Source organism: Anopheles stephensi, chromosome 2 (genome assembly GCF_013141755.1).
Source record: "Anopheles stephensi strain Indian chromosome 2, UCI_ANSTEP_V1.0, whole genome shotgun sequence".
Lineage (NCBI taxonomy): Eukaryota > Metazoa > Arthropoda > Insecta > Diptera > Culicidae > Anopheles > Anopheles stephensi.
In genome coordinates, this window is record NC_050202.1 from 81,029,246 (window position 1) to 81,055,163 (window position 25,918).

The 25,918-nt window shown below is 45.8% G+C and overlaps 1 protein-coding gene across 6 annotated transcripts in view; it reads right to left on the reverse strand.

Moving 5' to 3' along the window:
* Positions 1-25,918, reverse strand: part of LOC118505542 (mucin-5AC) — a 149,483-nt gene that overhangs the window by 32,163 nt on the left and 91,402 nt on the right. For all 6 annotated transcript variants that reach the window (XM_036041472.1, XM_036041473.1, XM_036041474.1 and 3 more), the window contains exons 4-5: positions 16,348-16,765; positions 9,224-9,606 (exon numbers count right to left, since the gene is read on the reverse strand). In XM_036041472.1, coding sequence (XP_035897365.1) covers positions 9,224-9,606; positions 16,348-16,765 — 801 coding nt within the window. The remainder of the gene's footprint in view (positions 1-9,223; positions 9,607-16,347; positions 16,766-25,918) is intronic.

The window sequence follows — 25,918 nt, forward strand, 5'->3', positions numbered from 1 at the left end:
TAGAAGCTTTAGTGTGAAGATCATATAAGACAAAATAATTATTAAAAACGAAAAGCAACGCAAGTTATTGAAATAAGAATTTAATTTAGATAAAAATGAATACAAAGTGCAAACTTAAATCAAACAGCTTCTATAAATGATTAATGACATCGTTGTGCTGAGCCTTCACACAATACTATAATTTAGTAGCTATAATTTAGTAATTGTTTACAGAGACAGGTTTAATTCTTGAGTCACTATTTTTTCAGGGATCAAGAAAAATAAAATAAAATAAGAAGACTCCCTAACAATGTGAGGCTTTGGAATGAATGTATACCAATAGTGAAGAGCTCCTTAGCAGAAGAGGGATTTAGACCCGAATGTTGAATTTTGATGAAATGAGCGGGCTGTAGGCCTTAGGATAAGGCTACGTATGAACTTTCGTTTAAACTGCCGCCAGTTGATTTTATTCTTATCCCTTCGAAAATGTCAACTGATAGAGCTACTGATGATGAAATTGATTATCTCAGTCACAAGAAGCCTTTTGAGTGGCCTTCATTTAGGGGCACTCATGCATCTTCTGTTTATTGTAAATCTCACTCTGTTTTACCTACAAAGTTTATAAAAAATAGACGATTTCACCAACCATCAACAAATAACAAGTAAACAAACCAAACATCTTTTCCCTCCATAAACCTTATTAATAAAACAAATATACCTGTTGACATTTTTACAGCGACAGTATACCGCACGAGCACTTTTTCTTGGTTTGCCTTCAATAAATTCATTACCGTCCTGCTTACCGGCAAAGAGCGCATTTCCTCGATTTCCAAGAAAAACCCGCCATTGTAATTACACAGACACAATCACGCCCACCGCGTTGCCCGGAGTGTGAGGTTAAATCTGGAGCACGCAACTCACCTGGGAGCACCAAAAGAAAACTGGGTCCCGAAATAAAACATTCGCTCACCCCGAAACCGGCAATCGGGCCCGGTGACGATTGTGAGCTCGCTTGTGATTGCGTGAAAATATGATAAATTTAGTTGTCACGCAATGCGAACCGTTTAATGAGATTGTTGCTTTTCCCCCACCCTACAGCCCAGCGTTTTTTTCCGGGGCCAGGAGAAAACTGCTGAATGCTCGGCATTCAGCTGTCATCGAGTGAGCGTGTAATATGCTTAACCGAAACTCATCCGTATGCCAGCGCCAACGTGATCCCCGGTGACCAGTTAGGTAGCCCTTCTGCAGTTCCGTGTGCCGCGAGCGAACGGACTGGATGAGTTTGGGCGTCTTTTTTGTGTATGTGTGCCTACCCTTAGTCTTTTACACGCAGACCCCTTTCCAACACCGATGGGGCTGAATTATTGATGAGCCTTGGTGGTTATGGTTTAGGCGTGTTTTACGCGCTCGTCCGTGTACGTGTCCACCGGCAATGATCGTACGCAGGCACACGGCAAAAATTGCAAAACGGATAGGGCGGGGTATGTTTTTATTTTATTTCAATTTTCCGAGTTTTCGACAAGCGCTGGGGGGTGAATGTTTGCCGGAGGACTGATTGAAAAGGTTTCGATTTGTCTTGCAGCCGTATTGCGGGACGAGTGTTGTTTAACGTACGGCACACATCCATTAGCCGCAAGAGCTCGACGCCTTTTTTCCGCAGTTACACGCACTCGCCAATGATGATGATGATTGAAAGGTTGGGGTGGCCAAAATGAAGCGTGGCAGGCAAATGGAAATGGATGCCTGGGAAAGTTTTTCTTGGGATGCGTAATTGTTGAGCGTTTGAGCAAGTTTGAGGGGTTTGCTTTACAGAATGTTTACATTACAAAGTGTAGAGCGATGGAATACATTGAGATTGAGTTCGTTTGTGCGAATAAAATGCATAATTAAATGCTGCCATTCCACCTCTTTCAATTTGGTAAGTTATTTGTGATAAAGGCAGGTCAGTGCAACTCATAATTATAGCAAATGGATGGCCTCAGCTCGCGTAGGTTTTATGGCAACAGCAAGCGTTTGAAGAAGGTATTGCATTCATGCTGCTATGATTAGTTGGAATTCGTAATTAGTTGCCGCCCGTTCGCTCGATTGCTAATTACTTTGTTCTGTTCCGGTACCGATGATTCCATCCACAGGACAGCTAAAATAAAGGAAAATCTCCGGAAATGATTATTAGTCTTGCCAGCCCGCGATAGACCGGCCCGTCCGTCTGCGTGGCAATTGAACCGGGTCGAAGGAAAGGATGGGAGCAGGATTTTTATTTCTTTTAGTTTTGTAAATTAGCTCACTCCCTTCCGTTCGGTTGGGACAAGGCAAATGGCACAAAGGGGGAAGGGGGGCATGCCCCTGTTGCCAAGTGCCGACATTTGCAGTAATGTTTATTTCGCTATTTGCGCCTCTATCGTACACTCGTTTCCAGCGTGAGCTGGAAAAGTTTCTTCCGAATGCGTCGCTTTTTCCCCCTTTCATTTGTTATTGTAGCAGTTCCCGGTGATTGTTGGCTATATAACCCGGTCTTATTTTTTTTTTTTGCGGCATCCGGGTTGAAGACGTCAAAAGCGACCCGATGATGACCGTGGCCGACCACGGATGGAAGGCGTTCAGTTTCTCATTTTATTTTTATTAGTTCATTAACTGTCCTTCGCTCGGATCGTTGCCGGGATGAACGGATGAACGGGGGTTTCGGGAGTTGGAACTTCGGGCCGGGAAGGAATGTAACCCTTCGCTGATACTGCTGCCAGAGTCCGAGCATTATTTGATGCTCTATCAACCGTAATTACTATCCCCAGCCAACCAACCCTCCGCTCGATCGGTCGGTGTCGTAGTAAGAACCTCCATTTCCTACAAATAGGACCACCACGGACCAAGTTCTAAGCGAGCCTCATTTTCCCCGAGGCCAGTACGGCAAAAAGGATAATCGTTAGTTCAGGAATTAGTAGTGCGTGGTTGAGACTGGGCGAGTGGCGACTGGTGGGGCCGCTCTCCAGCAGTAGACAATAAAAATCCAAGTTCAGAGACGATCTCATCCCGAACCGGGCCAAGTTGAGTAGGGCGAAGGAGACCAGAGCACGGATAAAACCGCACTTACAAATGACACACTTCCGGCCGTCAGCCGTTGTACAGGGCCGCAAACGAGTGGAGGAAGTTTTAATTTATGTCGAAGCAATTTCCACCGTACCAGCGTGCTCATTTGTGGAGCTCCCATGTTCTTTAGGTGCCGCGGCAGCTAGGGTTTAGAGCGCCTAAGAGAGCGGGATAAGACGGTGAGTGGATTCTTGTATTTTTTTTGCTTGTCTTCTTTCGTCTTTCGTCCCTCCGTATGGTTCACATACACGTGGTAGAAGCACAAGCTATTCATTACGGTGATGCGTGTTACTACACGTCAGGAACAACGCCGGCGAGCGTAAATGTTCTTTTAAGTGAAGGTTTTGTAAAGCAGCTTAACGCCCTTACCCTTTGCGCCGTGATTGCTTAGACAGTCATTGATTAAAGCAGAGGGTAGCGAACGGCATGAATGAGCAGCGTTCATGATTAAAGGGATTCATTTGCACCGGTGTACGTTTATATCTCATTTCGAACGGGGCTCGAAAATCCCGTGAAAAATGGGTGGAAAAGTGTCGATTGACGAGTTTGGGAAATTGTGTGGTTGTTGTTGGGGTTAGGAATTTAGTTTTCAGGGTCATAGGGATGTGGTTCTGTGAGAAGTTTTTGTTTATGTTACATAAAACTTAAGGTTGAGTGGTTTTGATGATTGCGCCTAACAGTATGCAATTCAGTGTAGCAAACGAGCCCATTGCTTGCTTTGTATGATGCTGCCTTATTTTCGATGAAATCGTTTTAGTGGCTTCCAATACTAACTTGACAGTAAATTAAAACAAATAAAACATTTCAAATTTATTTATAATAATATTACACGCATTAAAGCGTTTCGTTACGCAAATTGCAATCGTTGAACCAAATGGCTAACGAGTAGGATAGTTTAATGCTTCAAGCTTAACTAAAAGATAGAAACAGAAAGGGGAATGGATATTGCCTCAAGAAACTACCATCATTAGCAAGTCGTTATTCGAGCAAGAGCTGTATATAAAAATGCAGACTATGTCGACCCTAATCGACATCAAAAGATTCCAGCAGTTGCGCGCACATAACGAGATGCCCGCCGTACGCGACCGATGGCAGCAGGCCCAGAAGCGGGGAGTGATTCGAACGATAGTTCGCCAAATCGAAGAAACTTTTGTGCCGAAGAATTGTTTTGAGTCGTTCGGTTTCGTTTCCTTTCCTTTATCCCATCCCGGGATGGGAGCAATATCTGTTAATGAGATTTTAATTTCTCGTTCCTTTGTTTCACTTCAACTGCTGCGCGTTCGGCTGGAGATGCTTATCGTGCGTTGCTTGAACCTTCATCGTTCGTCGATCATTAAAGAACGAGGTCCGCAAAGGGTCCAGGATTTTTGCTTCGCCTCCCGCTTTAGCCGTACTAGGATCCGAGAACATTAAGGATTGCAGGAGATCCTTCGCGTGCTTTGATTCGGGGGTTCTGGTGAGGTTTTTTTTGTTGCCCACGGTCCGATTATTTACGATACTCCAACTGACCGAACTCTCTTTAAACAACGCCCCTGCCCGTTTCGCTGCTTCGTATGATAAATGGCAACATTTGAACAGTTTTCCATCCTAACGACCTACGGGTCGCGCGACCCTTTTTGCTGATTTCGCACTGCAAAATTGTCTTCATTATAGAAGCGGTAAAAGGAGTAGGAAAGGAGGTAGCAACAATCAGAAAAACCAAGGCCCAGTTGGTCCAGCTGCAGCCTGATGAACCGATACAGGCGAAAGGGGGCTTGCTCGATAACAAATTGAGCTTAATAGGAACAAGTGCCAAAGTTCAGCCCTCTCGTCTACGCCCTCTCGCATGGCGAATGGTTTATCTCGTTAAGTGCAGCCACGCCAGTTAGCTCGGGGGATACGTAGGAACGAAGGCGGGGGATCCTTGATGATCCTTTAGTCGGCCAGGCACGGCGTAGGCACCGTTCGTTTCACGTACAAATTAATGACCCTCAATTGCTAGTGATCTATTGAGTGCGCTCCGGAAAGGAAAATCCTTATTAATCTCGTGCCTTTTTTCTCGCTTGAACGATCCCTTTCGGATGGGAATGGAGGGAATGACAGCGCTAGGGAAATAGAAGAAATGACGTCGTCACCGAGGGACACCCGGGCGTAGCGAAGGATTCGGATTTAACAAGTTGCCTTTCATCATCAAAGGGCCGAACCGGTGTACGCTGTACAGTGAAAGGGCAGTAATTCTGCCAAGAAATTGGCGCCCGGCGTGACGAGGCCGCAGGTACGCCCGCAGACGAATGCCCGCATTCCTGTTCGACGTTGGACGAAATTGGTGCGTTTTCGGGATGATATTTGGTACGGGGGTCGGAATGATCCGTTTTTTTTTCTCTTTTCCCCACAGCTAAACGCTTGTCATAAAGCTACAAATGAGCTACCTGCTGATTAGATTTTCCTCTTCAGTGTTACCGGAAAATGCGACGCCCCGAAAGGGTGAACTTTGAGCGTTGGGGATGGGTGAAAAGTGGGGAACCGGACAGCAACACTTCGACGAGATGAAGGAGTGGAGATGAAGATTTATAGTTTATTACTTTGTGTAGTGCCCAGGAGGTATTATTATTTCCTGTGCGCTGCTCCAAACAGGGCAAGAGAATAGGAAGAGTTGTAAGGACCATCGGCAGGAATATCTGCTCTGCTCTCGACTCTTTGGTTTTTTACTGATAAAATGAAATGGTTTCAGTTTTCAAGTACCATAATTAATCAATACTACAACCAATAAAAGTTGGAAGACAACCGAGTCATATTATTTGGTAGAAGAGATATCGTTTAGTATTGCAAAAGGATATTCATTTTCGAAGACGCCCAGAGTTATGCAATCTGATGGACACGACGATCGTTCTGCCGTAATGTTTGTTTGCTGCCTCATCTATTATCAAGTTTCTGAATCATTTGTAAATTGTTGTTAGCCAAACGCAATATAATGTTTCAAAACTAAAATAAGTAAATTTGGCATGCTTTTCTTTCCACTTATTTAAAGTAAAATTTGTGTCACGATTGTTTTTTGCCATCCCTGCGTTACAATTGCTAGGTGAAAGAAACAATAAATATCTCAACCCGATTCTCCTTTTCCTTGTGACTGTTAGTCCCCGGTGTGTACTAACTCCTTGAAGCTACTTCATTTTCATGCCATCCCGGGACCGGAACCGAGAGCTTGATTAATGATGGTAAATTCGTTTTGATTTGACCTTGAAGCATCGCTTCCTAACCTAGCGGAGGGGAAAGGATTCACCGGGAACCGTAACCCGGAACACGAGACGAGAGCGGCCAAAAAGTTAATCAAAAGCGTTAGAAGGTCCAAGCCCTCCGGAAGGGTTGCAGGGATGAAACCACTTTGTAAACGTTTCCAAAATGGAATCCACACAGTGGCAGAATTGATGCGAGCCTTTTTTGTCGAAAATTGTTTTCCCAAGTGAGAAAAAAAAACCAACAGTCTAAGTTCGCCATCTTGTAAGCGAGCGGCGAGCGCACTGGAGAAAAAGGATAACCTGTGCCAAGGATGGGGCAAATTTCATCTTCTAATCTTATCGTTAAAAGCTTTCACTGTAATTACTCTCGAATGCTCTTTCTTCCTGCTAAATCCCGCTCGCTGCACGCTCCGAACGCACAATTGAAACACAAAGTGCGCAAAACAAATTCAGGCTAATCTGGCTCCGTTCGGCTTCCCCAAGCGCCCCGATGTATGCAATTAGAACCGTTTGCATTATTGAAAATTTGTTTTGAAATTCCTTCTCAATTTAATGGCATCCTGTGATGGTGTGTGTGTGGGTGTGTGTGGGTGCCTGTGCCTGCCTGCCTGATAGCATAACACCACCTCCCAAACCAATCCCCCTCCCCCCTCTTGACTTGTTTTTGCCCCGCCAGCAATCTCCGATTTCCGAGAAAGAGCGTGTTTACTGCACCATCTTTTTAATGAACATCTTTTTGATCTGTTGAATGTTTACCGTCAGCCTTTACGGTGGGGAGGGTGGGAAGGCTGGGAAGGTAAGCGTAACGAAGGGAGGGAGGGTAAGAGGTTTGGTTTGTGAAAACAAGATGGATATCGTTATCATGCTGTAGCGCAAATAGCCGTCCGTTTACGTCCTAGCTCGTAAGGGCGACGGTTTGGATATTGGGGCGAACGAAGCAGACACTAACCGGCAAAAACGCACGGAAAAGAAAATGTTGCTTTGAAGTTGTCTCGTCGCAATCGTTTTTTGCGACAGAAAGGGAGGACGAGATGGATTTGCTGCCTCGCCCATTTCTTAGTCGGCCCTCGGTGCCCTTGGATCGTTCGTAGGCTGCTGCAGATCGTAGCACCGGATACGACAGCTAAATAAAATCAGGACGAATTTCCCGCACACAACTCATAGATGCGAGGTCTCCATTTCGCAAATGTGCGGCCCACTCTCTCTCTCTCGCTCTCGATCGAACCGGAGCAGGTACGGTCAAAAATAAATCGTCAAGCGCTAGCGAAAGATATCATCGAGAAGCTGATGATGCGGTGTGTGCTATGATATACCACTCGGAAGCGTTCATTTGCAGACACCGCATCGAGCACCGGGGAAGCGGCTAAAGTGAATCTTTCCCGTCGCTACCGAAGGAAGAGTTGGAAAATATTTATAAAGTACTTTTGGGCTCGTTTCTTAAATGATTTTAATATCCTACTGCACGAACGATACAGCGACGTAGACGACGGTGGCGGAATATTGCGTCTTTAGCAAAGCCCACAACACACACACACACACACACACGCAGGAAAATGTCGACGTCTTATCGTCTTTAATCGTGAGCAAACGAGGATGCGAGAAAACGAGCGGAAGAAAAATTAACTACACGACGCTGAAACGGGAAACCTTTTCCGTTTCCGGTTTTTCGATTACATTTGCGCACGATACTTTCTTCCGGTGCTTGTTTGTGGGTGGCTGAAGCTGAAGGTCTGGTGTGACTTCATTTGGAAATCGTTTGAAATTTTTAAAAACTTGAGATTTTGTCGCCCGCCAGCTTTGCTTGACGGGGGCATAAGAGTACCAACGTTTCTGGGGACTTTCCCTTAACGAGGGTTTGCTTGGGTGGCTCTCATGTTGATGAGAGACAGGTTTGGAAGCTTTTTCGTGCTATATAAGGGGATAAATTATCCCGAAAACATAAAACAAAATCTTCTACGGACAGAGAACATGATTTACACGTTCGACGCCTAAAGCTATGCAATCCGCATGACGCATGACATACTGTGTTTTTAATTTTGAATCGAATTTTTCAACCGAATAAGCATAGTTGCATATATGAACGTTAGGTACAAATAAAACCCAACATTCTTTGCCACGTACCGAAAGAAGCTATCGAAAAGCACACGTACAGCTGAAATGAGTAATTTCCGTGCACGATCCACGACATCAGCAGCAAGTTCGCTACCGCTGAAGGTACATTTACGCTCGGAGTGCTGCATTTGACAAGATTCCATCGCAACAAACGCTTTTGCGCTCGGCATTTGCATTGCCAGTGCAATCGACGGTACCGAAAGCCGTTTACCGATCCGCTTTTGCACACGAGTAGGCACTCACGTAGGGCAAATTAAATAAATAGCGCTCGTCGTCCGGGGCGGACGGGACCAGAAATTAAGCATCCCGGTGAGAAGAGGTTCAGATTTTCTTGTACCCTGGCCAGCCAAGGGTAAGCGAAGATGCATACGTGGCCGCACGTAACAGCAGATGTGCATTTGCTGTCGGTATTTAGCTTTGAGAAATTGTTAAACCGACGAGATGGCATTTATGCATCCCATTAGAAGTTATTCGATTCGATTGTTCACGTGAGACGGCTCTCGTGCTTAAGCGGAGCAAAATGGAGCATGAAGAATGACGATTATTATTCGCGGTGCATGGGAAAAGTATTTTATAGCACTATTTTCAGAGGTTTATAGCAAAATTCGTGGTAAAAAACCATTAGAGTTAGAATTGAAGCTGTTGATACTTCAATTCTACGATTGAGTAACACCAACAAACAACTCTCATCTTTAAAGCAACCAATTCCAACAATCTGTAATTCAACCAATCATCGTTTATGATAAACCTCTCTCTCGCTCTCTCCCTTCAATCGATCGAATAATGAGATTGCAGCTAGTTGGCCAGCTCACTGTTGCGTTCCGTACTGCACTTACCTGACACTGTTGTGGTCCGTGCCGTGTCGGTGATACCGTCTTGGGCCGTGGTTTCTTCACAAGCCCACCGGACAGCCCGCTCAGCGAAACCGTCCCCGGTGAGGATGCCGCCGACGGTGAAGAAGACGCACTACTGCTGCCGGAAGCCGTCTCCGCCCGGCTGACCGTCGTGAGGATGAGGCTGGTAGGGCTGGTGGCGGTTGCAATCGCACCGTTGCTCGCTGCGGCCGTACTTTTCACGGTCACCATCGTGGTACCGTGGTGCAAGATGGCCGTCGACGATGGAGACAGGTTGGTGGTGCTGGACGTCGCGCTCGACGAATGGCTGGTTGCAGGGAGTAGGTTGGTGGTGGAATTCGTCTTTTCCGCGACTGCTTTCGTGCCTGTGGAATGGGTTTCGAGAACGAACGAGAAAGAAATGCGATCAATATCAGGTTGACTTTTCGATTTTGCCGGGCAAAATGTACACCACGGAAGGACGCCGGAAGACTTGCGTTGCAATGGAGTTACTATCGAAATGAGATTTCCTAATCTCTTCTCCACTGGTGGTCGGGACCGCTCGTCCCGCGCTTTTCTACTGCTGCTCGCCTACGGTACGGTTGGACGGTCTCACTTTAAGCACTGTGCACAGAACTTCAGATCGAAGCGGGATTTAGATTGCGTCTGTCGGATTAGCCATCGTTGGCTGTGTGTCGTCGAAAAAGTCAGCCAATTGAACCGAATGCTTGTCGTGGAATGCATCTTGTGCGGGAGGCAAACGGGAATAAAGAGCAAATTGAAAACGTAAAGCAAAAAGGGAAACTTTGGAACGACACACAACAACAACAACAAAAAATCGGCTTTGATGTTGCACCGTACTTCAGACGGTCGTAGTTTGAAGGAATTTATCCGGATTAGAGATAATTGAACGGAATGCAATAAGGATGCATCGGGCCTTGCAACCGAGTTGGCATGGTTTGCTGCATCGCACGTCTGTGTGTGTGTGTGTGCGTGACCGATAATCCAAATTAATTTCGGTCAGTATATATCGGCAGAGCGATCCGGGTGCTGTGCTGGCCAGACGTTCAACGGGCGACGGTACCAGTTGAAAGCTTTCGGGTAATTAATGAAGCACATGAAAGCGATCGGAGCACCATTTTGCAACTTTCCCATCGAGTTCCCACCGACAAAGATTACAGCCGGATCAGCCCTTTTTCATCTTCATTACGGGGATTCAGGTGGGGGTGGGGCCGAACGGTCCGGTTCGCCGTACTGACCCCATTAAATCGCTTCATTATTGAGCAGCAATTAAATTAGACTAGGAGATGAAAGCGAAGATCAGTGCGATGTTTGATTTACGTCAGGAGACGTCGACAAAGAAAGCGTATGCGAATTGTATCATGATCCGGAGAGGTTTTTGTTGTGTGGATTGCATACATTTAGGCGCCTAGTTTGGAAATTGGGTAATCAACTGTTTTGTGGATGATAGCGAAACCATTCTAACATTTATATCTATTTTATTTAACACAAGACTGGCTCTAATCTAGCAACGTCACTTTAAAAAGGTATTTTCTTTATACCCACTGCATGATTTCATGGACTCGTTATCCTCTTTCTATGTCCTTGTTTTCCTTTCGCATCTAAACGAAATCCAACGCAAAGGTCATGTAGAGCAATATACGCTGTATTCTGGCGTATGGGTGAATGTGACTCTACTTCAAAGAAAAAAAACTTAAACAAGGGCCACCTTCACCGATCGTTGCCATCTTGCTGTGCTAGGTCGCACAAACAAGAACCTGGCCACAAACAATGGCAACGAAACCGACCACCGGCCGGGCAAGGACACACGAGAGCTCACCCATCGCAAGACTCTAAGCCCTTCGCTTTGAAGCTTTTCCACTCGTTAGTTTAACTGAATTGGCTTCACTTTTTTCCGTTATTTATATTGATGCTGCTAGTCTGACCGGGGGCTGCCCTGTACATCCCTTCTCACCCACCCTGATACGTTTCTTCCTTTCGTACCCTCGGAAAAAGACCCAAGTTTGGAGTGTGTGATAGCGTCTGGTGTTCGCAGCACAGCACCGGTGTTGACGTGTATTTATTTATCGTTAAAAATGGCAGTATTCAAACCCCGAATGTATACGCGTTTTTCTTAGGGCTTCGACTGTGCGCTCGCTACGTAGCTTTTTTTGTGATCCATTCTCTTTCGCATTTAGCGCTTCACGGGTTTTTGCAGGTATGCTGGTGGTGGTGGTTCCACTGCAAAAAGCACAATTTTGCCCATTGTGCTGATTGGCTGACCGGGCTTTTACGCTGTTCGTGTTGGCAAATGCTGAATCTGTGCGCTGTGCTGTGTGTGTGTGCGAATAGTTTTCTTTCCCACGTCCTAATGCCGACCGGTTGGCAGCAAGATAAAAGCAACGGAACGGAACATCGATCGATTTTTTCGGTGGAGTAAACGTGCGAAAAAGGATACAACTTTGCTGCGCATCGTTGGTTACACTAGGTTACGTTTATTGGGGCCACCGTCAAGTACGGTTGCTTGTGCGCCGGTAGACGTGAGCCAGGTTTAGATGGGAAGCCGATAAACTGGTGTCAAGTGATATTTTCGTAAACGTAGTAAAGCTACAGTTCGTAAAGGAAACTGGTGACTTGTAGCGTATTTTCCTTACAACATGATAATGCAGGTGAAAGAATTGTTGAATGAGAGAATTGTTTGGAAGTTAGTCTGCAATGCATCAATTTAGTGCAAATCCTTTCTCAAGCCACTACAAAAACGATATTTGATTTAAATATTAATTTGAAACCCCGATAATGCATACATTCAGGCGTTCTGCTTATAAAATTTCAAATTGAAATTCATTTGGCAACCGATTCCCCTAAATGTATGCAATCTACGCCCTTTCGTACGAATCTTTCTGAGAGCCTTACGCCCAGAAATGGCTTTTGCACTCATTTGATGCACGATGTTGGATAGTTTTACTCGACGAAAGGAAAATAATTAACGAAATCTATTCATGCGTTGTCAAATATCACCAAATAATCCTTTTCAGTTTGCAACCCAATTATTCGAGCTTCCGCAACCACCAACTGTCAGACTTTTGGCCGTTGCCTGGTGGAGCAAAAATTCAATAATTAAACCCCTCTCCCCAATGCACCAGACCCCAACGGCCACCAGCTCTTCTAAAGCAGCATTTGCTGGACTGGCGGCGACTGCTCACATCACACCCGAGGGGGGCTTTTCCGTGTTTACTCTTTAGAAACCAACCGAACCGCTTCACGCAGGTCACTGAAGCAATGACCCAGAGCGTTGATTATGAAGCGAACCCGTCGGCCGTGTATGTAAGCAAAGCACATGGCATGTTCGGGGTTTCGGAAGGCCGTTCCGCTGCGTTTGCCCACTATTTATATTTATGAGCATAAATCCTGCAGCAAAAAGGTCCCGCAGCGCTAATGAACCGGTCCCAAACGTCAATCACCGTGACATTTAACATTTCATGTTCATTAAAGCGGAAGAACGCGGACACTAGGGGTGGCAAGTATGGGCGAGAGCGAGGTTCATCCCTGCAGTGGCTTCGGTCCAGTTCCGTCGGGGGGATGGCTTACGAATGGAGGCCATCCCATCGCTTTGTTTACCCACGGTGCATGCAGGCATGCAAATGCACACTTGCACACGGATCATCTCAAACCGCTCGATGCTAAGGGGTTTCGACGAAAGGGGACACGAAAAGGCGGGCTGGAAAATCTGTGTCATTAATTTCATGTCCATTTTCCCACAGCCAGGGTGACTGGTGCGGCTGCCACCGAAGGGTTATTATCTTCCGACCGATCGAAACCATGCGAGATGACCACAGACCGCCGAGGGGTCGTCTTTCCGGGCAGGGCGACCTTGGTCGGCCAAGAGAGAGAGAAATGGTGGGAAAACTGAATGCAATGATAATCATTAAATCCGAAGGCCTATCCTATGGACGGCTGGAGTGTCATGGGTCTCCCAACGCACGGCCATGCCACGCGTGTAGGGAGTTGTGTGGCAATCCGCAAAGCTTGCTTTTATAATTTCACAAAACTAGATAGATAAATATAAAATGCAAATACAGTACGCACACACACACATACACGGTGTATGTAAATATATGCATGAGGTTGCTTTAAAGCCTGGTCTTGGCCGGAAATCGAACCGGTCGGTGTATGAAGGATGATGATGACGATCAGAAGGATGCTGGGATGGTGGGGGTGCAGGGAAACACACACGGACACGGAACCGGAAACCATTTCACATTCGTACTTCAACGACCACTGCACATTCCGGTGTTTATGTACATATAAAGCGAGCCAGAAGGAAATATCTCAACCAAGCCAGCACTTTGCTTTGTCATGCACGAGAAGTTACAGTGAAAGATGTAAGTAAAGGGTCACTGTGCAAACAGTACACTAGATATTATTGTCTTACCGGACAAGCATTGGAATCCTGAAATATTGGATACGGAATTTTTTTAATTCTCTTCTAAAACATTATTTTCAGAAAAGAAGAAAATCTGTTTGTAATTAAAAAATAATTACCAACAATAGAATGTTGGTGGTGTAAAAACAAAGGCAAAAACTGCACCATAAATTTAAACTCAATTAAGTTTTTGTGCAAAATTCCCCCCCCCCCCCCCCCCCCCCGACACAAGGGCTGGTGGGCGTGTAGGTAGGTGATTTATCTTGGCCAGTACCGGTGTGCCGGTGTGTAGACCCCAATTCGGTACACACTGTGCGAGAATGGGCAGCAGTTCCGTGCGCCTGTTACAACCGACCACAGACACACACACACAAGCACATACATGCATGTACACAGATCTATTGTTGGTTAGCACAATTACAGTGTCCAGACCGGAGGGCACGTGTAGCCAAAGTTTACTTTACCATCGTTCGATACGCCCGGGTTCACGGTGAGGACAAAATTGCGAGCCGATGAGGGCCGCCCGGAAAGTTGTGCCTGAACGATAGGCAATCCGATGGGTGTAGTGGATTTGTGGAGTGTTGGCGAGAGAGAGAGAGAGACAGGGGAGAGAAATAGGGGAGAAAGGGGGGTAAAAAAGGACGAAGGTTTGAATTTGTTCGTGTTGTTAACGGTGCGATGGGATGGTAGGTCCGACCAGCACGGATAGCCGTCCGATGGGAGTCCGATATCAAAGCTCATGTGCATGCACATAAATATGCTTTAAAACCATAAAACCTAGCTGAAAAGTTTATGCACTGGTCCCCAACGCTGGGGGTGGTAAAGGCCAGCCTTTGCCCGTATGAGCATGTCGAGTCATACATACAAGCGCGCACACACACACACACGTACACGGTTGATAAGGTCCGTTTGCAAAGCGTAGGACAGCGTGGCAACCGGACCAACTACGGCCAGCCGGACTGTGAACGGAGTCCGCAGCGCTTAGAGTGTGGGAACCGGGGACGGTTGGATTTTCTGCCTCCGACCGAGAAGCGAGATATGCAGAGTTATTTCAATAAATTTATGTTCTGGTGTACAGTTGGGACATGTGGGCTGTGTGCGACCGGACCTCGTACGCCGGCTCACTAGGAATAGCGATAGAGTAGAGTCCATGGCTCTTGCTGCTGCTGCAGCAGTGGGTTGATCAATTTTTTACCGATAATTTTACAAAACAACACACAAGCACACACAGCGAGGAAAAAAACGCGGACGCATGGAAAAGGACGAAAAAAGGAGTCACTTTTTTGTTTTGCTAAACGGAACGAACGAAGTTCTGGAGGACTGGAAAGGATATTGAATAATCATGAAACATGAGTCCGGCCAGAGTGCATAAACATTCGACGGGCAGAGAGAGTTGGACCGGGAAAAAAGTGAGGTTTAAAAAAATGAATATCAATACCAACCATGGCAACGTGGACTGGTTGTGAGGATTCGAGTCATGTCATGGGGTAGCTTTTTTCGTTCCTTGCTGAAGCAATATACGTTTGGATAACATGATACTTGCAGCTTGAATGTGTAATTTTATGAAATAATGAGGTTGTGTGTGTGTGTGTGTGCGGAATAGATATTTTATTATGGCTGAGCACACACTTAGGGTTCAGATTACACTTTAAGTTGAATTGTGGTCGAAAAATGGTTAAAAACTGCTAATGGCTAGAAGGCGAAAATGAAATGCAACTCTGCAACAGCTCAGGAAACTTTTCAGCACACATTTTATCCGATCTTTCTTTCTTGCTGGGTGTATTTCTCGGATTTGGAGGTTTAGTTTTTTTTCTGCTTCCCCAGGTTTTAACACAGCTTTGAGGGTCTTGCACTTGTACGAAAGTTTGGTACGACCCTCTGCGCCTGTATAATTCCATTCCGCCCAACCGAAGGGAATCGATACGTTTCGAAACCGAGTTGCTCAGTGAACCATTGTTTGTTCGGTCCGAGAACTTTGATTTCCATTACCATTAGCATGAAGGGGGCGGGGGGGGGGGGGGGGGGTTACCCCTTAAAACCTCGGGCCGGGAAAGCTGATAGGCTATTTTTCACACAAAGGGGCCCGAAACGTTCGGAAGACCAACAAGTTATTGCATGTTTCCCGATGGGAGGACCCGACTTGGGGCTTTCGGTGGATGGAGCTATCGGGAGTAGTTAGTGTACTAGTTGCTTGTTGTATACTTGTTGAGTGCTCGACGCTGCAACGAACGATGCAAATCAGTAATTTACAGTGTAAATGTAAATTATGTTCAGCAATTAAAAAATGCTTGTGTTGAGCAACAACAGGTTAGTGCTGGTAAGAAGCTCAAGAGTCCTTTTTAAGTCGAAAGAGCGACACGAAATTGTATTTACTAGTCAATTTTGTAGCTTTGGAAAAAATATTAAATCTGAAAAAATTTCAGTTTTCAATAATTTTGAACTGAACATTGCATGCCTTTCAGGCGGTTGTGTATGGTGTTCAAAATTTAGCCTAAATGTATGCAATTTACTTAACACGTTACCAAGCCTCATCGAGTTTTCGCCCATTTTTGCATAAAATGTAAAAAAACCCATTGTAATAAAATAGAGACTGGTGATAGGAACTAGCTATATTCCAACCAAAAATTAGTCCTGGACGATCTCCTGGAAACCTTATTTTAACAATTTGCTGCAAGTCTTGACTCCACCAAATAGTCCAACTTACCCGGTTCTGCTTTTATCGTCACGGTGGACGTGCCTGTCGTGTTGCCGTTACCGCTACTGCTGCTGTTCGCTTTTGCAAGTATAGCACCGGTAAGCTGCTCGATCTGATCGGCGGTCGTCGCGCGTAGCGTTGCCCCGGTCGAGCTACCATTGCTGTCCTGCAGCAGCTCGAAACTGCCAGCATCCGAATCGGTCCCGCCGGTCGATGCACCCTGGAATGTGCCCAGCATGTCGGCCAACATTTCCGGATCTGGGTAGCCGATCGTGAGCGCTCCATCGAGGGACCCGGCCGCATCGGGCGCCTGTACCGCTTCCCGGAGCTGAAGTGTGACGGAACCTTCCGCACCCATCGAGGCACTACACATAAGGACGCGCGGCGGTGCCAGTCCGGCCAACGGCAACCGAATGCTATTCTGGACCTGGTGGCGAGAGAGAAAAATCGGGAATCAAATATTGTTGATTAAATTAAAAGAATATTTTCGGCCTAATTCATGCTAAATTGAACGGGGAAAAAATCTGTCCCGGGAACAATCTGCTGGAATGGAGGAAAATGTCAGCAGGGCTTCTGGTCCTGCTGGTCTCCCTAGAAAATACATCCCTCAAGCGGGAGGCAATTTTCCATCTGCTCTCGCTCAACGCCAACCAGCTTTACGACACTTGGAGCAGTTCACAAAGTCACATCTCCTTTGGGCCAACATCTCCCTATCTCTCTCTCGCTCCTCCTGACAGTGGATGTCGTAAAAAGAAGTAAATAAAACATACCGTTTGGCATATTCCAATCGGTGCCAATTTGAATAACTGCCATCGTTTGGCGACGGGTTTTATGGGTCACGCGGTGCATGTAAGCGAACGATTGCTGCCGACCTTGGTTGCGGGTTTGTCGTACCCAATAACAGAGGGGTTGGGCGGGAAAATTGTGTCGGGTAGGCGAGACGAACGAGAAAAATACGCCACCAAACCGTAAAGATGCGCAAAGAAAACTCTTTAAGAAAGGCAAGCAAGCGACCACCATCATTTTAAAACCTCCCATACCCGGAGATTCGCTTTGCGATGATGAGGAAGAAAGCGAACGAAACCCAACCAAAATAAAAAAAAAAAGGCTTGGCGTTCAAAGACGTTTCCCAAGGGAAATGATGTATCGCCTTCCGTTGATGATGGGCCACGCGGAACGGGATTTGCGTTTTAATGGGTTTTCCTTTATACCAGGATTTCCGAACTGTCACTCTAACCCTGGCGGTCCTTTCCTTTTTTGCACTGCTGTGCTGTGCGTTGTAAAGCCCTTTTCCGGGTTGGGATTGTGTTTGAATTGCGTTTTTTGCGTGTCTATGTGTGTGTGTGTGTGTGTGTTATTTGTTATTACATTCTGTCCTTGTTATCCTTTAAAGAACCGTCGCCAAGCGCAACCGGTTGCGTGGTTAGGGCTTTAGGGAAGAGATTTTTTCGTTGTTGTTCCCGGTGTGTCCTTTGCCCGGCGAAAAAAAAAGTTTATTCAAGCGTTTTGTTAAATTTATTTCTACCAACCGAATCACCTTGGCAACGCGGTACGCTCGGCCGGTTGGGTTTAAATCATTGAGAAGGATCTAAGAGTGAAATAAAAATCCGCCTTTCATTGTGGTATCCTTCAGTGCGTTGTCTGCGTTCTACCTTATCCCTTCGGATGACGTTGCAAAGAGCTGCAAAAGCGTTTGATATGCTTTTTATCTTTCAGCTTGTTTTTTTTTCTCGCCTCCTTTTTCTGCCACAAGCACAAGCTGTGCAGCTTCATTTATAAATAAACATTCCGGGTACGCACAGTGGAATACCCCCGGGTGGTAGGAATTTTTGGTTCACTCATTTAACTTCGAACGCAGTCTCGTTTGTTCCTGCTGTTTGAGTGTAATTTTTAAATTAAATTACAAACTCTTTTACACAAGCGCTTTGCAACGCTCTGCACATATCCTTGCCCGGGTTTCGGTGTGATCGAGCGCACTTCTACCCATGGCAAAACATTCCTGTGATACAGTAATTGAATAACATCGACATGGTTATCTAACAAAACAGTGTTCATACACTGGGTGGGGGGGTTTAGGGAATATGGGGTTTTCCCCCAAGGAAACAGAACCATGTTCTGGTGCATTGTTGGCTGCAAGTGCATGGAATGCATTTGGTTGTTGGTTGCAATTTACACGTAGCATTTTGCATGCGAAAGTTCCGATAAGCTGCTCGCCCACCCTGAGTGGAAGCATTTGTTTTGCATCATTTACCAGCGCACTAAACAATAATGTGCATATTGTGTAGAAGCTGGTTTTATAGAGAAAAAAAATGTATAAAAATCAGTGCAGATGTTTAGAAATGGCATCAGCAATAGTGGAATTGTAACGTGAAGCTGTTCTCGTTCTGATTTTCAGAATATAACAGCTGTAAGCAAGCGTTGTTGAAATTTATAGACATAAACTTTTTGGTAGATGACGATTTAAATTATGTTGATGCACTCGTCTTCTTCTTTTTCCTTGGCACTACAACCTCGAGAGGTCTCGGCCTGCCATTTCTGGCTTTCTATGACTTGATTTTACCCGTAGCAAAGTAGTCAGTCCTGTGTACGGGGAGGCGGTCTAGATGGGATTTGAACCCCGGTCCTGTCGTATGAATACCGGCGCCGTTATCACCTCGACCACTGGACCGATTCGATGATCTTTTAAAGTGTATGAATCTTAATCCACCCTAAGAATATTTCTTTCGAAACACAACTGACTTAAAATTTTAAATGCAGTTGTCTTTACAAGCTTCGTCATCAAGCTTGAAGATTGATTGATAGCATTTTTATGGCTCAGATCCTTCCATATTGTTTTATTAAAACACAACCAGCCGTAAAACCAATAAACTCGTGCACTAATGTGCTATTTGACTCATCAATTCCTCGCTTCGCACTCATAGATACGGGAGCTATCGCAACACATTGTGAGCAAATCGTTCAAACAGCTGCACCTGCTTAACGTTACTGCAAATGGCTAAAGACAATTTTCATCAATGCTATAAAGCGAAGTGATAAAACTGATTCTCCCTCCCCCCGGTTCAGCATCGACGAAACCTGTCAAGCACTTACAAACGTCTTTTGCGACGATACCATGTGCAAGCGTCATAAATACGGAATATTTTGCATGGCAAACAGATTTTTGCAAGACGTCCTTGTCCCCAACAGAGTTTTCGAAAAACAAAAACGTACATGCATCGGCACTGCACTTGCCATACCGTACAGCGTTATGTGTGTTTTGGGTCGTAAAACGGATCTGGTTGCTTTTGAAGCATCCAGCGGACAAAGTAGACACAGTGTCACTGGTTTGCCTTGTGGCGAGCTGTCCCAGGCCCTTCAAGTTTCCGTTCCATTGCTGGTGGCTAAAATGCTTCAAATGCCGTGCCGATCGTAATCAAATTTTAATATTTTCCTCTCATCGACACGGCAACAGAGGTGGGGGGTTGTGGGTGTGCTTTTTTATGAGTCCACCACCAGCGATGGCCAGCATCACTAAAGCACGTCACGCTGTGGAGACTGCGTAAGACAGCTGGGCGAGACCGGAAGAGCTTTTTCCTTGGAACCGAACTCGGCTTGCGTTGCCATCGTTTTCCCCGCCAAGTAATTGGATTCCAGTCGAACCATATGTGACGATGATACGCGCGGACGGACGCTACAAAATGGCGTCCGCACGATGGAAGGCGAAAAGTCAACACAATCTGTCGACGAACGGGATGGGAAGTCGTATGAAGACGCTTTTCTTCGGCCGGTTCGGTGTGGATATGCAAATGCAAATATGTTTTTCCTTCCCTTTGGGTGCCTACCGCCACCAGCTCCACCGCCCTCAACGAAAGGTCAACGAAAGGTCAACCGAGGCCTGTTCGTTTCCTCCCGCGAAGGGGTCTTTAGGTTTTATTGTATTTATTTTTCCTGGCGGGCGAAACTTTTACTACAGCCGGAAATGGGACATCGGGCAGCGCTAAGAAATGCAATCATCGGATCGGATCTGGATGGGGTAAGGTATCGTCGTAAAATGAAGCGTGTCCAATCCGGGCCCAACCAACGCTGGAAGATAGCGAAGCATCTTCCGAGCCAAAAATCGATCCAACCGCGCTGCGAACCGTGGAAGCCAAATTTTTATGACACGCTCAAACCGGGAGGGCAAATCCTCCGCTATTTGTGTTCAATAAAATCTATCCAAATCGTTCCGGAGCGTTGTGGCGCTTTGACTGGACCGGTGTCTTTGGCAGAGAGAGAGCTGAGTGGGTGGGAGTGTGTGTTTCGCCTTTCACCCGTCGTAAATGTGTTGATGGACGATAAAAATCTTCGGACGAAAATGTTTGGGGCCGGACCCGGGAACACCCCGTTGCCCGAGGGGTTAAAGGGTGTAGTTTTTCGCGGAATCGACCATTTGATTAGGAAAATGGTTATTGAACAATAAAATACATTCGGCACCGAACACAGCAGCAAACGCTCACGCTCGCGCGGTTGGGAGAGGTTTTTTGCTGATGCCCCCGGGGGTCGGGAAATGATCTTTTCCCCGGCTACCCGGAGTGTATTTGTTTGTGATCATATTTACGATGGTGTGGGGCGAAGACCGGGAGCCAGGTTTATGTATCTTTCGTCACTATTCAATCAGTCGCATCGTCTAAGCTAGTGATGGGAGTTAGTGAGGTAGTTGATAACGAACAATGTTATCATGTGTGAGGAGAGTTGTGTGTTCAATTATGCTTAAAATATATATGAAGGCCAATTTTTTTTATTTGGAAATCTAAATGAGAATTCTTCTAATAAAAAAAGATATTGGATAAAAATAATTTTTGGTCCGGAATTATTTAAAAAAGAACGTTATTGTGTTACGAGCATGTTTAAGCATTATGGCTGCATGACGGTTTGCATATATTTAGGCGCTTATTATTACTGTTCATTGACTGATAATTTGTAAGCAAGCATCAAACTTTACTGATAAATATTCAACTCAATATTTCCATTCTTAAGCTCATTTCGCGATGGAAAAGCGCCTATTTGATTGGGCTATTTTAAGATGTTTTTAGGTATTTTAAACTAATTATCGTATTTTAATCGCTTACAGTAAATTAATAGTTTCAAATCGAGATCATTACTGTTACGTTAGCCTTGTTATTACCGTTTATGATCAATAACATTCAAACCGTGAAGCCAAAACAGAAACAAAACATCCGACCGGACGTGCAGCATCGCATGTCTTTAAAGGTCCTAACAAGGACACCGTCGAAGTGTTCCCAAAGCCGAACTGTCACCGACAGGCAGCCGGGATCGAAGTTTAAATACAAATAAAAATAAACTCCTCCATTCGCCTCGCCTCCCACTACCACCCACTTAACCGGCAAACGGTACGTCCAGCAGTTTTCCGGTAAATAAATATTTCATGCCCCCGGCATCGTACTCCGGTCAAGGCGCCGTGCCGTCTTCGTCCGATGCACGTTTGAAGGAGACTGTTTGCTTCGCCCCTTCTCCCACAGGCTATCGTCCATTCACAAACCGGGCAACGTTTCGTGCCGGGCAATGGGAGAAAAACAACCGGTCACGGACGAATGATCCAGTTTCCACAACGTTGGTCCCGATGCGCAATTTCAACTGCCGGGCCCGCGCGCGTATCACAACCCTTTTCCTTCCCCGGGTCCTGAACGCATGAACGACTTGTCGATGGCGATTGTCCTGCTACGCGTCACCAACCACCAAACAAGGGATGTTTGTGTGTGTGTGGGTGGGAGAGTGAGGCCAATGGCCGTGCGCGTCGACCGGACGTGAGATGGACGCTGCATTTTTAATGGTCGCAAATATCTATCAATGTTTTATGATCATCGCCGTCATCATCGCCATCATCGCATTGCGTTCCGGCCGCATGGGACGTGTGGAATCGAGTGGAGGACGCACCGTATTGAGCTGCACTCGCAAACGAATGTGTTTTATTCATTCTTTTTCGGTGTTCCCGGCGTACATCGATGCCGAACCGAACGCGGGACGAAACCCAACCCCCCCTTTTCGGTAGCTGCGGAAAACGACCGATGGAGCAATGATGTGATTATTAAAATTTAATTAGGGTAAATAAAAGAGGAGCATCCCGGAGGATTGGATGATGAAATTGTTTTATTTATTTATTCCTTCTTCCTACAAGCGACGGCACGAGGTTTTTAGAGTATTTCCCGCCGTTTCTACTTTTTTTTTGCTTTTTGGAGCCCTGTCCGCCATCACGCTGTGTATCGAGTTTTCAAATTGCTTCCCGGAGGCACGAGCCGAGTGGTGTCTCGATGTTGGCCCCGGAAACCATTTCCATTTGGACGATTTTTGATGCGAATGACGTGTTTTTCGTGCCCTGCAGTACGCTCTGTTCATTTTGCAACGTTTGCTATTTTTCATTTCCCGTTGCTTTTGTACTGCCCCATCCCAATTTTCACATCCCGCCCGTGTGCATTGTGTGGATAAATTCGATTCAATTTATTTCACAAAACGACAACGGCAGACGTTCGGGGAAAGCAGCGAAAAATAATAGAGAGTGAACAAAAAACAACAGAAAAGACCAAAAAGAACACAGGCTAAAATGAGATGAAAATTGATCGACATTTGTGGCCGCTTTTCTACTCCATCCACAGCCGGGAACAGGCCGATGTTTTCCCGCGCCGTACCGCGCGATGGTAATATTATGTGCCAGTCGGGGCCGGCTTAATTTGAGTGTCATCGCACCGCGTGTTTGATTTATGAGTTTCGAACCCGAACCTTTGTCACCGGTTCCTGGCCGGTTGCTGGGACTGCTCGCTGGGACTGCACTGGTTTTATACTGTGGCACGCATAATGACGCTGGTGATGAGTGTGGGATGATTAAAATTGACGGAGCAATATTGCCAAATTAAATTCAATTGGTTGATGGGTCTGTGTCTGGATGTGTGTTAAAGTGAGGAGTCGACGGAGGAGTGATGGAGGAGAAAAGGGAGTCTTTGGTGAAGCGGATTTGTTGAAGCGGGAGTGATTTTGTAGACAATAACAGTATTCTGAGAGATGTCTTGTATAGATTCAGCATAATATTATGCTTTAGAAGACTTCTAAGTAAAGTTCTAAGTCCACTATCAGTACATTGTTGTCCTTCATCATCAATTACTATATTTCATGAAGAATCTACTACGCAAATAGATCTTTAAGACCGATTTAGTGCTTTGGATCACTCTTAAAAACGATCAATAGTGGAGTCTTAATACAATAAGCATAAAATATCGGATTAGTGAACCTCACATTGATTTCATTTACAGGGTTTTTCAGTTTCTAAGGCAATAGCATCCATTTTCATGGGAGGCTTCTTAGATGGAATGGCAAACAAAGCTAGTCGATCTGGAAGCGACTTCTTATGACAGGGGAGTCAAATAACTTTTACTGAAATGTCCTCAGATGATATTTTCTTAGTAGCCATTGATATTCTACACGATCTCCCAACGTGCGTACAACACCAACGGCTACTATGATAGTATCATCTGAGGACATTTCAGTAAAAGGTATTTGATTCCCCTGTCATATGCAGTCTTTTTCCATATCAAATAGATTTATTTACCATTTCATCTAAGAAGCCTGCCATAAAAATGCTTTTGCCTTATCAACTGAAAACCCCTATATCAATACTGGGCTAATGCCTCTCCGAACTCTGTTTCCTTTGCTTGTGACACTAAGTAGACTAAAAAGCCCTCTGTTGGGAAACACATTCTGTAATTTTAGTAAGGTAAGAATATCCTAAAAATGGTCAAAATGGTTAGCTTAAAACTTTGCTCAAAAAACTTTATCCAAATAATTGATCATTCGGATAGAAATTCAAAATATGCGGCAAGAAAATTTAAAGTCGAGAAAAACCAATCCTCGACTCACTTCCATAACATTCCAACACACGGCTGTCATCGGTTGCATAACCACCAAAACCTACTGACGCCGTGCGAAAACTGACGCTCCAAAAAAGAATGTTGTGCGGACACAACGGAACACAAGACGACAGACAAGAGACATTTGCATCCATTAATTTCACGCCATACGACACACACGCACACATTCGGGCACACTTTGTCAACTTTAAAGAGGAAACACCAAAGTCCAAAAGGGGAGCCAAATAGACACGGCACAACCACCGCCAAGTCGAGTGCGAGTTTTCCATCCACGCCGAAATGGAAGTGGCGTTCCACTTTTTGGCACTTAAGAGATCCAGCCAGACTCGGAAGCCGCGCGTTCCTTCTCTCTCCCTTTCCGGAACACACAACCACCCCGCCAACCCGTTTTGAGTCGACATTGCGTAAATGTCAGCCTGCGTAACATGATGCGTATTGTGCGCGCGAGAACGAGCGGGCGAGTGAAGCTGAGCAGGCGGACACAGGTGCTGAGCGCTGTAATTCTGCATTCCGTTCACACCCCGTGCACGTATTTGCGTCAGTTCTTGACTCGCACGGGGCGAGCAATGTGAATGTGACGCATTCACCGGAGCCGAAGCTGCTGAGTGATGGAAGATGGTACAGAAACAGCCTCAAGAGATGACGACTTTTGGTAAAGACTGACTCAAGAATCGACTACCGCGCGCTGGTTTCGCTGTGTGTGAGTGCGTTTTTTGTTTGTTCCAAAGCATATTTTCCACCTCGGTGTGCCACCCGTCACAGTTTGACAAAAAAAAACCCCCCGTTTGACCCTAACGAAACAAGTCGCTTGGGCACGCGAGCGCCGTGCTCACACCACGGTCTGGAACATTTCATACCGTCGACATCGAAGTGCGTCTTGATCGTGTTACCTGCGACGGACTGCTACGGTTGGAGCTTACCAAATGGCATGAAAGGTGAATGAAAAGTGCATTAAAATATTACATTACCATCCCCAATGCCCGGACGGACGGACAAACTGGTTCAAACTTGGGGCATTCATCCCGAGCGTCTTCGATTGGGAAGCGAATTTCGCAATGATCAATTACACGTGCGCGTAGGCGATCGCGGGTTTGAACCTCGTCATCTGTTTTTTTTTGTCCTCCCCCCCCAAAACCAAAGGCATTCCTTTTCATCTGTAAATATCTCACTGAATTGGAGGTGTTTTTGTACTTGTTGCTTGCTTTCCTACCTTCAAGTTCAACGCAACCGTTTCTCACCACATCAAATTCATCCGACAGGTCTCGAAGAGTAGCATCGAGCGGGTGTCAGACTTCAAAGCCGCCAGTCCCGGCGTGGGTGTTAGTAGTATGGGGTGAGCTACTCAAATTTCGGCCCATGATTCATCGGGCCGACGGTGGAATGCAACTTTTGCTCGACTTTCGGTTGCGATCTCATCATCACCATGGTCGACCATGGCTGGAGTGGCTGTCCATTCTGATTGAGTTCTCGTGCACGGACATACGACGGACACGCACGGACACTAAACTATGAGAAAAGGAAACTATGTGCACGTGCCAAATGGACATCAGCGGGGTGGATGAAAAGGTGGGAAGAGGCTAGCTTTATGATGTCTTCTTTTTCACCGATCGTTTGCCTTGACGTTAGGCAAATGTCGTACAATGTAGGGAGTGGATTTTCATTGTATGGTGTAAAGTAATGCAATT